The sequence below is a fragment of the Oenanthe melanoleuca genome, chromosome 3 (genome assembly GCF_029582105.1).
Source record: "Oenanthe melanoleuca isolate GR-GAL-2019-014 chromosome 3, OMel1.0, whole genome shotgun sequence".
In the NCBI taxonomy this organism is placed as follows: domain Eukaryota; kingdom Metazoa; phylum Chordata; class Aves; order Passeriformes; family Muscicapidae; genus Oenanthe; species Oenanthe melanoleuca.
Window position 1 is genome coordinate 19,781,786 of NC_079336.1, and position 14,765 is coordinate 19,796,550.

General features: G+C 33.6%; 1 protein-coding gene across 4 annotated transcripts in view; it reads left to right on the forward strand.

The window, feature by feature from the left end:
• MYOM2 (myomesin 2) overlaps positions 1-14,765 on the forward strand; it is a 74,335-nt gene that overhangs the window by 44,582 nt on the left and 14,988 nt on the right. For 2 of the 4 annotated variants that reach the window (XM_056488478.1, XM_056488480.1), the window contains 10 exons: positions 921-1,043; positions 5,182-5,360; positions 5,517-5,631; positions 6,187-6,343; positions 6,436-6,542; positions 7,967-8,011; positions 8,480-8,616; positions 12,486-12,630; positions 12,745-12,804; positions 13,547-13,614. In XM_056488478.1, coding sequence (XP_056344453.1) covers positions 921-1,043; positions 5,182-5,360; positions 5,517-5,631; positions 6,187-6,343; positions 6,436-6,542; positions 7,967-8,011; positions 8,480-8,616; positions 12,486-12,630; positions 12,745-12,804; positions 13,547-13,614 — 1,136 coding nt within the window. Of the gene's footprint in view, positions 1-916; positions 1,044-5,181; positions 5,361-5,516; positions 5,632-6,186; positions 6,344-6,435; positions 6,543-7,966; positions 8,012-8,479; positions 8,617-12,485; positions 12,631-12,744; positions 12,805-13,546; positions 13,615-14,765 lie in introns of all 4 variants that reach the window. The other 2 variants (XM_056488477.1, XM_056488479.1) reach the window with 1 other exon arrangement.

Below are 14,765 nucleotides of genomic sequence, written 5' to 3' on the forward strand. Positions count from 1 at the left end.
AACTATTTATTAATGAAAAACTGTTTGGCATCTCCAACAGGAGTACTAGTCTCAGCTGTCTCTCTTGAGACATTTGATTAAATATAATTGTGGGAAAATCATTCAGAGGAATCAGGTGTAGAAGACTTGGTTTTTTGTATTTAGGTGTTCTAGAATGAGGACAGAAGAGGGCTGCTGACATGAGGTGGTCTGGGTGTCAAGACATTCATGTGTTTTAGTCCTCTACTTTAATCTCAAAATCTGACATGCTGGTGTGGGGTTGGGCTCATTAGATAAATCAGAGTTCATTTACCAGGGGTGTTTGCAGAGGAATATTATGGATTCTGCTCATCCTATTACCAGTGCTTACTTTCTCACTTTGTAATGGCACAAACATCAAAAGACTCCTATGAGCCACAAAATACTACTGAGAGGCTCTTTCCTGGAGTTATATCAGCACGGTGGGAACTAACTGAATTATTTTTCTTTCAGTTTCCTATAATTTCCTTTTCTTCCCAGGTCAGTCCATTGTGACCTTTCTAACCAATACACAGTTTAAACTTTTGCTTAAGTGGATGGCTGTAGACAGTCATTCACAAGCAATGCAAGAAGGTATTTCATTTTAGAACACTCACCCATAAGTATCTGCTAGTGGTTATTCATGGATTGGGCTCCTTGAACCTTTGCTCTAAGCTCTTACAACTTTTCATGCCAATATATGAGTGCTGTTATTCATAGGATTATGTGACTGAAATGTGGGCATATAATATAGAACTCTGCAGTGTGTTTGGTTTAAGAGTAAGATCTTCATATTAGACCTTTCAGCATGGCAGTCAGGTCTGGTTCTTAATTAACTAATGTTCATATTTGAGTATTTATTAAAGTAATATAAATCATGGCTTTTGATATATTGAATTGTTTTCTCAAATTGAAAAAGGTAGAGGATTTGATTGAAGATGCCTTCTATGAATTCAAAGTTGCTGCTGCAAATCTGGTTGGAATAGGTCAACCTTCAGATCCCAGTGAGCATTTTAAGTGTAAAGCCTGGACTATGCCAGAACCTGGTAAGTCTGTTGGTTGTTCATGATTCTCAAAATTCTTAAAACACAGCCACAGAGTTCTGCAGGATGTCTTTTGCTTGATTTCTTCCATAGTACCTTTTGTGATTGCCCTTGCTTCTGAGATCTGTTAAAAGTTACCTCCACACCCCCAATAATGGCATTGAGTCTCCTGGGAAACAATGACCTTAACTTGTTGAGTGTCCCTTTCCTTCACTGCTCTCATAAGCTCAGAATAATGTTGAGCCTTTATGTGTTTCTATCACCTCTTCAAGCCTGCAAGCTCCACCTCACCCTCACCACCTGTACAAAATCTCTGCACCATAAATGCAGCCTATGAAGAATATTCCTGGAGTTTCAGACTCCAAAACTATGTTAGCTTTCAATCATAAATAACACATAAGAGGAGTTTGTTTCTTGACAGTAGACACAAATGGCACAGCTAGTCTTTAGTGTGCCATGTGTGTGTGTTTTCCCTAGATTGTACCTGGGTGTTACCTGAGAGATTATTATTAGCCAGTGTTAGAAAAAATGTGCTAACAAACACAGCAGGAATGACTGTGCACCAGTACCCAAGCCCTGTGTTTAGGTTGTCTGTATATTGGAAGTGCAGATGCAGCTGAAGAGTATTAATTGCAATTATAAGTACTATGAATTTGGGACTGTCACCAAAAGGAAGTTAAACTGCAACCTACCTCATGTGAGCATATAGATTTGTTATGTAATACATAATATATAATAGATATGGATATATATATATGCTATATTTTTAAATAATATGTTCTATATAATGTTTTAAATATAAAAATGGTAAACATCTAAGGAATTATTCCCCCACAGCAATATTCAAGGCCCGTAAATATGCTATAAAAGTGCTTCTGGAGGTCCATTCTTATTATTTTATAACACTGTAACACCATTACCCATACTGAGAAATACATTTGATGCTGTTTCTGATGTCTGGACTGATTTGCTTAAACAAAATGTGCCACAAATACAGCCCATGGTGAAAACACAGGGGCCTAGCACTTTAAAATATTTCTACCTTCTTTTCCTGCAAATGCTGTAAAATACTGCTATGTTGTTGTATTGAATTGTATATATGACACTGAGCTTTGGAATGTACCTAAAAATTCATTCTAATATTTGTTTATGTCATCAGGAGCTGTCTGACACCTAAAGCATCTGCTCTGAGCATAAATATTCACATTGTTACTTTCTCAGTAAAGAAAAAAACCCCACAAAACTCCTAAATTTGGAATTTTAAAACTATCTAAATTACTAGTGAGGTGACATAACAAGGCAGGGAAATTTCAGTTTTCTATCCTAGGCAAAAGGTAGTTCTTACCTGGAACAAGAAAAAATTTGATAAGATCATGGAATTGTTTATGAGGACAGACTCTCAAATCTAATCCAGCTGCTTGCTCACTTGCAGGTCACCTATACCTATCTCCTTGACAGAGGCTTATCTAATCTATCTTTAAAGTCTTCTCCTCATGAAATGTCCAGGTTCTTTGAACAAGATCCATTCCTAACCTTGCTATACTTGCAGTTTGAAAGTTTCTCTAACATTCCTGAATCTTTCTTCCTGCAGCCTTCCCTATAGATCATGTATTCCCTATTGTTAATGACAAATATTTTTGCTCTTCTTCTTTCTCTAGTTGGTTCACTTCTTTCTTGAATGGCAGTGCACAAACTGGAGACACTAATCCAAACAAATATTTGTCAGTGCTGAGTAAAGTAACTGTAACTCCACCTTCTGCAGGTCATTTGCCTTCTTAAAAATCCCCCTTTTGCCCTCTAAAACAAAAATTACATTGTTAAGTTCCAAGTTAGTTCCTTTAAATGCCCATATTCTTTGTTGAAAGCCTGTTTGTCTTTATGTTTTTTAGCTAAATTCTTCAGGGTTCATAAGTTTTACCATATGGATTTTTATGGTTATAAGACAAACTGTCAATAACGAAATGGTTAATCTAATTACCTTAACTCACTTCACTTTAATTATATTTTCTTATAATCTCATAATATTTAGTGTAAATGCATCATCATTTGAACAATTATTTTTCTTATAGAAATTATCTACAATTTATGTGTTTTCAAAACATCATTGACTTTATGTGGTGTGTAAAGAAGTAAAAATTATCCTTCATTTAAAATGACAGATAAAGAAATAAAATAAAATGTGAAATGGAAATAGAGAGAGTGAAATTTCCATAATGAACAATCTGACCTTTTTAGTGTCTGGCTGATTATGTTTTTCTCATTATGATATGAGTTGAACAGACAGTATTGCTTTCCTCCTGCTTAAAACCTCCCACTACAAGCAAAAAACGTTGTCCATCCCGCCAAAAACCTCAAAACTACAAACCTGTTAAATATCTCATAAGCCTCTTTTTAAAATACATTTTTAAACAATGGCTTAACAATAATGAAAATAAATAGCTGAGATTTAAGACTGGGAGAAAGAGCCTGACCCTCTTCTCTGACTGACTAAAGATATTGAAGAACTAATGCAATGTGACTGCAATATACTCCCAGTGTCAACAAAATATTCTTCCATCTTTTGATACAGAAGGAAGGTTTCCTTAGAAAGGCCAAAACCTTTTGCAAAATTTCCAGCACAAGAGATGGACTCTTTGCCCAGAGTCCATAATTATTTAATCCTTCCACAGAACTTTGGTCTTAGGTGTCTCTGTGAGTTTCTGTGAGTTAGCAATGATAGTTAATGGATTATCTTACATTGCTTTAAATAAAAAGAAATGTCTGTCTATTTTCAGACTCCTCAGAATAGAACATGCTTCATTACACTTTTCCTTCTGCTGTCTAGATTTCTATTGGGTCCATTTGAGGGTGGATTTTTAATTATCTGTGGATATATAGACATTCAGATTGGGATTTTTAAAGAGCTCGAGGGAGGGCTTTAGATTCCTTGAAAATGTAAGTTTTTCCATGAGAAATCTAATGTTTATCCTTATAAGGATATTTAATATGTTTCTTTTCTGAAATGTGTTTATCCACTTTGGAGAAAAACTTTTCTATTTTTTTTTCTTTCCCCCAGTATATTTGCTGAATATCAACCTTTACAAATTTTATGTTCATTCATCATTGGTTGACATAATGTAGGCTGGAATGGCAATCAGATTTATTTGTGAGGTTTTTCACTCCTTTTTTTTATTATTATTTTAAATTATGTGTTGTAGGGCAAATTAATGTCTTGAAAACTGTGTCAAGCTAATCTTTAAGATTTCAGCTTACCTTGCTCTACATCTAAAGCACAAGGAGCAAGCAATAATTTGACTGAATATGAGTATTCTATCATGAATGTTTGACTGTGGTAGGAAACTCATATGATTATGCCTTTACATTTATATTTATTTATCAGTAGAAATAAATATCAAGAGTATAGTGTAAATAATTATCAAGAGTATAGTAAAAAAATAATTGCTATCAGTTAGACTGAATGGTACTTCAACAGTTAGGTGAAGGAGAAGGAAAGTATAGTAGGAGGAACATAAACTTAAACTCTCACTTATTTGTAGAGTATCAGGGTATTTTTGGTTTAATTTTTTCTTCTAACAGATATCATTCATACCTAGAAGTTCCCATTGGCTGCAGCTATCCAGCTCACAATAAAAATTCTCTCAGGGAACAAGAAGGCTGATCCAAAGTCCCTTGTTGCCACTGGATTTTAGTTTACTTTGAAAGATCATGGCCAATGTATACTAATGAAAAGATAAAAATCCTGATGTTAAATTATTAACCTGAATCAGGCTCAGTGAAGCAACTTTGATGTGAGGCTGGTGAGTTAAATAATAGACAAGAAGCCTCTCTTGCTTGTTGGAAAATCTTAAACTGAATGGATTTTCCACATGATTAACTTAACCTTAAAAAAGAGTTACTGAGATCTAGCTTAGAAAGTATGCTTCAGAATACTAATGTCACTCACTGTATAAGAGAGGTGTTGCTGTATACAGCCATGAGGGGAAAATGACCTAAGTACCACATATACCAGGTGTATTGTAAAGGATGAGATTTTTGGAAGCAAATACATTCAAAATTATAGTGATACATTTCAGCTTCTCCAGTGACAGCTTGCAAAGCTTAATTGTATTGAAATAAATTTACAATATTTGAAACATTTCAGGTCCTGCCTATGATCTCATGATATGTGAAATTAGAAACACTTCACTAGTTCTTCTGTGGAAAGCTCCTGTGTATGAAGGCAAAAGCCCTATTACTGGATATTTAGTGGACTATAAGGAAGTAGATAAAGAAGACTGGATCACTGCTAATGAAAAACCTACTCCAAAGCGTTATTTTAAGGTAACATTTTCATTAATTAATACTAATATAAAACTGGGTACTAGATGTTCTGATTTAGTATAAAAAAGATATTAGCTTCTGCTAATATCTTCATAGGAATAAACAAAATAGTTTAGATTGTTTTTTAAATTGGCTTTGCCCTTTATCTTGTTTAAGGTCACTGATTTACATCAGGGTCATACCTATGTTTTCAAAGTTCGTGCAGTGAATGATGCTGGGGTAGGCAAGTCATCTGAGATATCTGAACCAGTGCTTGTTGAGGAACGGCCAGGTAACATGAATTTCCTGTTTCTAAAGTACTAAAACACTTGGCATTGAGTTTAATCAACCTAATTTGATATTATATATAGTTAAAGAATTAAGAAGCTCTTAGACATAAAAATTAAAGAAAAAAAATCATGTGTACACAGAGACAGTGATTAGATTTTTTTTCCTTTACTTACTGCAGGACTTATCTGATAATCAGTTATTCTGTTTTTTATTCTAACAAAGGTGCTACTTATTGTGGCAACATATTTATTAAAGATCCAGGAATGATAATAAAACTGGTTTGTTTAAACATTCATGTCATCTCATATTCAGTTATATCTTATCCATTTTGTTTCTCAATAAGCATTTATTAGTATTGTCATTCCTTTCTTGCATGTAGAGTAAGAAACTAACTAGCATGTGATCCTGAATCAGCAAATGACATAAATCTGCTTTAAGATCTGCTAATAAAATCAGTATATTTTAGGACAAAATAGATGTGGGCTTTAGTAATTTATGATTTGCACTTTGACAGAAAGATGCAGTCTTGACATTTGAGTTGATTCCTATTTTGCAGGAACAAAAGAAATCTATTCAGGTGTGGATGATGAGGGTAATATTTACCTGGCTTTTGAGTGCAAAGAAGCAACAGATGCATCTCATTTTGCATGGGGCAAATCTTATGAGGAGATTGAAGATTCTCATAAGTTTAAGATTGAAACAGAAGGAAATCAGTAAGTCATGCCAGTCTACCAAAGGAAATCAGTAAGTCATGTTAAAAATGTGATAACCAGCTAATTATATTCTTCTTCATTGGTGGTTTTAGTTCTAAGCTGTACTTCAAAAATCCTGATAAATCAGACTTGGGAACTTACTCCATCTCAGTTAGTGACACAGATGGGGTTTCCTCCAGCTTCGTTATGGATGATGAAGGTAAGGTTCTTACAATTTAAAATCTTTCTTCACTGTATCACCTCAAGTACACTAAAAATTGCCTAAGGAAAAAAGAATAGAACCCTACAACTTTCACATTATATCCTATGCATTAAAGAAAAACAAAAAAGAACACACAACAGGCTTTGTGTGATTACTTATTTTTCTGATTATCATAATAATGAAAGCTGGGACAACTTCAGGCAACATCCTCTAGATAAAGATAAAAAAATATGGCAAATTAGAATTGTTTTCCTTATGCTGGGATTATAATGATGTTTGTAAATATCCCTTACACTTTCAGTCGTGCTTGAGGCTCTAGATGCTGTTTCTCATAACAAAGATGCAGGAAATTAGTGAGAAAAATGAAAATACTTTAACAAGGTCTAAATACACTGGGTTAAATTATCATTTGGCTTACATATGTATTTTGTTTTGCTTTATTTCATTGTAGCTATTTTGTTTCATTGGATTCACAATACTTTGCTTCAGTCTCACTTTGTTTTATCATTGAGAAATACTGACATAAAAAGCAAAGAGGAGAGTTTGCTATTTTACTTAAAATAAAAATACTTAGGTGCATTCCCAGTCCTCGGCTACAATTGCCAGTTCCTCAAGTATTAAAATCCCTCTGCTTCTCAACCTACTAAGCCATTTAAGGAATCACAGTGAGAAACATGTCAAACCACCCTTTCCAAGTAGGTGTTGAGAAGAAATCCATGCTCAGGGAAAAAAATCAAAACCAAACCAACCAACCAAAAAAAAGCAGAAAAAAATATACCAGATTTTGCATCTTAACACTGAAGACCATAATTTCACTGCCCATTTACACTCTCTATACTAGAACTATAAACTGTAAATTCTCTTGTAATTTTGCTAAATCCTCTATCATGTCATAAATCCATGCTAATTTTCTCTGGTCTTTATATTATCTGTAAATTTGGAATTGGCAGTAATGTTAATTTTCCAAATCTTTATTGATAATGACTATGAAAATAGGATTAGTATGAAAATCTAAAGAACAGAATTCTAGACTCTCACATAGCCTTCATGAGGATCTGGTGCATTAACTAGAGCTTTCTGTACTGTTTTCAGACTAAGCTGCACTCAACCTTGTGTCCTGCCACTGTAAAACAAAATTTTCAGGAACAGTATGAGAAATGAAACAGGGGGATAAAGGAAACTTTACACTGCTTAGAAGCTTTTGTTTCCCATCTTTCTTTCATATTGATATTTTTAGAGTTTAAAATCAGAATTTATATTTCCTAAATCTTATTTTTCAATCATTTCCTGAAGAATTGTGTATTCATGTAAAAGTTTTAAGGAGATAACTTTGCTAATGCTGATATTTATTTTGTTGGCACCCATTTGCTGTAGGCATTTTTCAGAATAAATTAAAACATGTACATTTTTCTTATTTTCAGAGTTTGAACGTTTGATGGCATTAAGCTATGAAATAAAGAATCCAAGTAAGTTGAAGATCTGAATCTATTAGACACTTCTAGAAGGAATATAATTGCATACTAATGACTGGAGTTCTTCTTGAGATAATGGCAACTTCATTTTTCACGGCAGCTTCATTTACCATGGAACACCTTTCTTCCTTATCTTTTACTTTTTTTAGAAGAATATTAGTTGACATTGAATAAAATCATTGTTCCTAAATGCCTCTAAAGTTTAATGACAATGCATTATAGATTGTTACTAGCCAAATCCTTACACAATGTACAAACAGTAAGCTGTAAATTCTCTTCTCCCTTTGAGAAATTAATTTAAAAATCAGCCAAAGACTGCATTAGAGGACTTTTCCCAGTGTAAAATTTATTTGATATCCAGAAATCCATAAATAATAGGGAATTGCTAATATTTTACTGTGATATACCTATTTCTCAAAAGGTTTAATGCACTATTGATTTTTGATTATTTTCTTTTTGTAGCAATACCACTGAAATCAGAATTAGCTTATGAGGTTCTTGATAAAGGAGAAGTTCGTTTCTGGATTCAGGCTGAAAGCTTATCTCCAGATTCTACTTTCAGATTTGTTATTAATGATAAAGAAGTCGAAAACAGTGAGGTGAGTACATAATGAGTACTACCCATGAGTGATTTTGTTTATGAAATCTCTAGGTTTCTATTGTTATCATAGAATCATAGAATCATTTAAGTTGGGAAGGACCCTTATGATCTCGAGTCAACAGTTAACACGACACTGCCAAGTCCAGCACTAACCCATGTCCCTAAGTGCCACATCTACTTGTCTTTTCAGTACCTCCAGTGATGGTGACTCAACCACTTCCCTGGGCAGCCTGGTCCAATGCTTGACAACCCTTTCAGTGATGAAATTTGTCCTGATATCCAATCTAAACTCCCTCGATGCAACTTGAGGCAGTTTCTTCTTGTCCTATTGCTTGTTACACGGGGGAAGAGACTGGTCCCCACTTAGCTACAACCTCCTTCATCTCTATAACTCATATATTTTTTGCATTATATATTATATAAATTATATAAATTATTTTGCATTATAGAATGGTGGTATAGAATGCAGAGTGAGCCTATTCATACTGGACAAAGAGTTGGGCTCTTGCAATTCATTTTTGGTAACTAGACAATCAGCAGCCAAACAGAAGGAGAATTTACATACAGACCAATGTTAAGCACAAATATTTTAGAAAAATAGCTCAAGAAAATGGCTGCTTCAAGTACAGTTTTGGATTCCAAACCAACAAGACATGCTGTTTCCAAAAACTCTGAGGCTGATATTACTACTTTTAGGTATAATGTGAGAGGCACCTGAGAATGCAGCAGTGTTCATAGACTTAAAATTTTTATATGGTATTGCTTTTGATTTTGTTTTGGTTTTTGTTTTTTTTTTTTTCATTATTTTTAATTTTTGATTAGAAACTGGGCATTGAACAGCTACATAGAGATAAAAAGGTAGGCCACCAGCTTCCTGCATTTTTATAGCTCTGGGAAGACCTCTCATATAAAGGAACATAAAATGCTCTCAGATTGGGCTGAGAAGAAAGCAAGGTCATGCCTTTGCAGGGCAGGATAATGGTTCATCTACAGGCTATGAGCACAGCACTGGAAATATTTTCCTGTGAAGAATTCATCTCCAGTGCAGCTGTTTGAAAGATTCAGTTTATTCCTGAGAATGCAAATTCTGGTTTGGGTCAGAGAAGCTTTATCAGCATTTTTACACCATAGAAAAGCAAAAGGCTTTTACTTTAATTACATATTGACAAGTGGAAGAAATATTTCTGAGTAAAATATTTCTTTGCTTTTCTTGCTTTGAGAAGTAATAAACCTTAGCACTGAAAACCTGAATATTTGTGCCTAGGATGTATTGAAATGACAATACTCTGTCTTGGCAATGTTCATGGAACAGAACGAGCTATTTTTAGTTTGCATATGTTTTGGAAGTGTTGACATCAGAGAGAGTCTTGAAATGAAGCTGCATTATATCACCTCTTTAATTAGTAACCCACAGGTGACATTTATGTTTGGAGACAGATGATATTTTTGTGGAAAGTCGCATAAAAGCCTAATATTTATGATGCCCATAAAATCATTGAACTTCATCTTGCTGCATAATGGCAATAGTTAGAAGCCTAATTGCACTCTAAAACCTGTCTGGAGACTGGGCTACAGTCACTGAACATGTTCAATAGACCATTATGCTGGTGAATTGTAGCCTGATTCTTGACATTGGCTGAAGTGATAAATTTTTCCTGCTAGGTCCTATCAGGGAGTGTTTTTGGTAAGATTTCAAAATAAGCTTAAAATGGAATGAACTGAGCCCCATTTACTGAGATTTAATTTGAATATTTTAATATTTTGTTTAATTAAAGTAGAAAAAAAGTGTCATAAAGAATCAGATTAAAACATACACCTTGATTTTTTTTCTTAACTTTTCTGCTTCTGGCAAAATGTAGTTTAATGTTTTCCCTGGGAACTCATGAAGTAAATGCCAGTGTAGTCCCTGACCTCTGAGGGGAAGAGTCTGTAAGCAAGAATTTGACTTTTGCACATTGAAATTTGCAATTTTGATAGTTTAGGTAAGTTAATTAAGGCTCTTTTTAACCTTCCTCACTTATCACCTTAACTCTTACAGATGAACTCTTACAGAAATAGATTTTCTACTTAATTTCCCAATTAATTTAATCTTGTCTTATTCTTTGACATTTTATCTTTCTTTCCACGATGTATGGGAAATCATGTATCCAAGTTAACATGCATATCCCTTAAAAAATTATTATTCTGATCAACCTGTTAGCTGACTGCTTTTTTAATTCCACATCCTTTCTTTTACTTCATCCTTCCATTATCCCATTAAGATTTAAAAGATTTATATATTTGAAAATGCCAGTACTGAATGCTAAATATCTTGACTGTGTGACACTGTTCTTCCAGACTTGTTATCCATGCAAGAGTGAGTCTGTTTTTGAGACTGGCCAAGACACATCCCTTAAAGCTAAAGGAGATATATCTGTGGGGTCATTCCTACTACCTTTGGATCTTAGGGGACCTAGAGGTTCTTGAATTTCAATAAGATTCTAGAGAGCTTATGAGTGGCATTTTTACTAGCCTTCATAAAGTTTCTTCTTTCTTCTCCTTCCTTAAACTTTATCTATCTGTTAGTTTAGTACCATTTTTTACTTTTGGAGACCAATAAACAGGTTTATCAAAACATTCTATTTATAAGACATGTCTCCTTTTAACAGTATGTGTAATAAATTTAAAAGGAACAGGATCTACAGTAATTCACTGCATATAACTCCTTCTAGATGGTGACATTTACTGTTCTGTACAATTGTGACTGGAAGCCAGTGTGTAATATCCTTGGCCCAAATAATTTACCTAAAAGTATTCACCAAGAAACTTCTATGGGTGATTTTAATTTAGCTTCAGGAATTTGTTAGGTGAGATTCAAAAACCATCATTATTAGTAGGGGACATTGTCCTCACAGCTGGAACTCAATGAATTAAAGAAGATATTAGTAAAACATGATTGTATCTAAAACAGTACCTGAAAATTCAAATCACATATTTTGCAAAGATTGTCTAATATTATATTAGCTTGTGATTTTCTGTTTCCATGACAATGCTTGCCAATAATTTGTCTTTCTGGAATATTTAATAAAAAGCAAACACATAAAAGACAAAAACAGTGAAAACCATATTTAACTTTGAATTCAAGTCAATATTTGTTGTTTTGTGTATTCCTGAAACACATAAGTGGGTAACTATATGTTCTGGTAGAATTATACCTCTCTTTTACTGGACTTTGTCAATCCCTTTTGGTTCCCAGAAACTGTGAGGTTTGCACAAGTTTCTTTTCTCATGGTCATTTACTTTAAGTGCTCTTTGAAAATTACACCTAGCATTAAATGAGAAAATCATTATACACTTACTAGATAAACTATTTTTTATGAGAAAATAAGATCCACTATTGACTACTATATATATCTCAGATATTTAGTAGGGATAAGTTTTTGGATTTGGTGTGATGGATTTATTTGAAGATCCCCCTTGGTACATAGAAACATAATATTTCCAGTTATTTCTGGTCTCTGCAAGGAATAGTGCTTCTGCCTAGCAAACCCCCTTGTTGAACTGTAAGGTGTAATGAAACTAAAGGCTGGCTGTTAGGCTCTTCAAATAAGCACAGTGCCATAAACAACTGTTTTCAAATACAAACCAGCTGTGTTACGGTGACTTGAGGATTCCAAATGCAGCTGCACACAGGGGTTTCTGTCACCATGGGGACCTTATTGTACAACAGTAAATGAAAACAGAGTTCTCTTTCCTTAGTTTACAATAAAATGGACATGAAAAAGGTTGACTGTGGGGGAAGGAATGTAAATTATGATTTATTCAGTAATAAATAAATATAAAGTAATTTACACTATAGTAAAGTGTAAACTTATCTGTTTATTTCAGAGGCATAAAATAAATTGTGACCGTCCAAATGGCATTATAGAAATGGTGATGGAAAAATTTACAATTGACAATGAAGGTACCTACACAGTACAGATTCAGGATGGAAAGGCCAAAAACCAGTCCTCATTAGTTCTCATTGGAGATGGTATGTTCAGTGAAACATTGAAACTTTGAGACTTTGATGAAGAAGTGAAGGTCAATTATTCTTTGAATAATTTTGTGGCTAACTCATTCTTCATTCACCTCTTCTAAAATTTAGCATTCAAGAAAGTATTGGCCGAGTCTGAGCTCCAGAGAAAGGAATTTCTCAGAAAACAAGGTAAGATGGAGCAGATTGGTGACTTTAGGCTCAGTTTGCAGCTAATGATTCATCCCTGGTGAATGCTAAGCACTTACAGCTTCATTTCTTTATTGGAAGATGAATATACGGTTCAGTCTTAGGAGACACTTGAAACCTTATTTTCCAACATTGTCAATTTGTGGCAGAACTTTCACTAAACAGAAAAAAGGAGTTCTCACAAGAGGTTATCTTTGCCCAATATTCATGAGAAGAGTGCCTACTGCAGGCTCTGGTCCAATAAAACATTTAATTGCATTTAGTTTTAAGCATACAAGTTGTCTGTTCAATATAATTGACAGAAGAGCCTGCAGCCAAGACAAGTAGTGCCAGACTAAGGAAGATTAAAAACTTGATACTATTGTTTCTATAGAGGCAAAATTCCAGGAACTAAATGTATATTTGTTGCATAGTTGCTATATATTTGTAGAGTTTGTTATATACTCGTTATCGATATTGCTTGCAGCTGAATGAGAAAATTGATAGTGGGTACCTAATCCATACAGATTCAGAGATGAGATTCATGTTTCTAAGCTGTAATGTAGACATTGGGTAAGTACCATAAAAATTTGCAGGATTTTCCTTCTAGTGCATGGGTAGTTCAGAAGTTCTTTCTTGTTCTGGTGTAGGGATGTTGTATTTGCCATCCTTTTTCTTTCTTTCACTGAATCTTTCTGATACTCTTCATGCTACAACATTTCTTTAAGATTTTTTTGTTTCTTAGGTCCTCACTTCTCAGAGTTCTTGTATTGGAATGTTACAGAGGAATGTGAAGTTTTACTTTCTTGTAAGGTAAGGAAATAAATTAGAAATTATTTTTTAGAATATGTTGAAGAAGAATTGAGGTAGAAAAATATGAAAAAGTATTTAGTTACATTTAAAAAGAAAAGTTCCATATGAAAACTATTTTTAAATTAATTTGAAAATTTATTATGAAATTTTCTGATTTTCTATTTTTCAGCAGTAGTGTTGATGGAAACAAAAAATTTATAGAACATTTCTAAATGTATTATTAGGTGGTCCAATTCTTTAGAAAATTGTGAGCAGTAAGAATAATTTACACAAAATATACATCCCTTAAGATATATCCCTTTTCTTCTACCTCAAAAATAGCTAGAAAAAAGCTGGAGTTCAAAAATGTTTCTTTACCATTTTCTGATTTCTCTAACAAAGAGTCTGTTATTTAATCAACTGTAATCAAATGTGCTACAAAAACTTCTAGAATTAACGGTATAAAACATGATTTTTAAATAATTTTTACTAATGACTTTTGAATCTTAAGTAATGATAATGTGTATTGATTTCAATGTAACTTCTGCTATTAACATCTTTAAATGCCTTTCTGAACAGATACATTTTCATCTGTTTTGCTCTTCTAGAGTGGCTAATTGGAGGTCTGAATAACTAAGTAAATTGAATTCAGACATCAAAATATCCTTCATTCTCTTTTCCTTCTACTATGGACTCTTCTATATTAATTTTCTTATCTTCTTTTGAATAACTTTTGGCTTATAATTAGACTAACTTGAATAATTCATTATGAGCAATTTACATGCACATTTGTGGGATTTTTTTCTTTTTTTTCCTTTTTTTTCCTTTTTTTTTTTTTCTTTTCCTGCTCATTAACTAGAAGACCTTTAACCTCAAGTTATTCCCAGCAGAACTGACCTGATGCTGAAGCTGCCATTCCATGTGCTCCCATTTTAGAGCTCAACACTCATTAGTTAACACAGTACCTTTGCTGGAGTACTTTATAATCTCCACATGCATGTGCCTCAGACATGAACCCTGCTTATCCTTTCATTCACATGGGGAATTAAATGTTGCTGAACCAGTTATGCTAGTGTTAATTCTCTACAAATTAATCTGAAATTATCCTTCTTTCAAGCCTGTTTACAGCACTGAAGCTGTGAAAGGCTGAGCATCTGATTATTTGCTTTTCA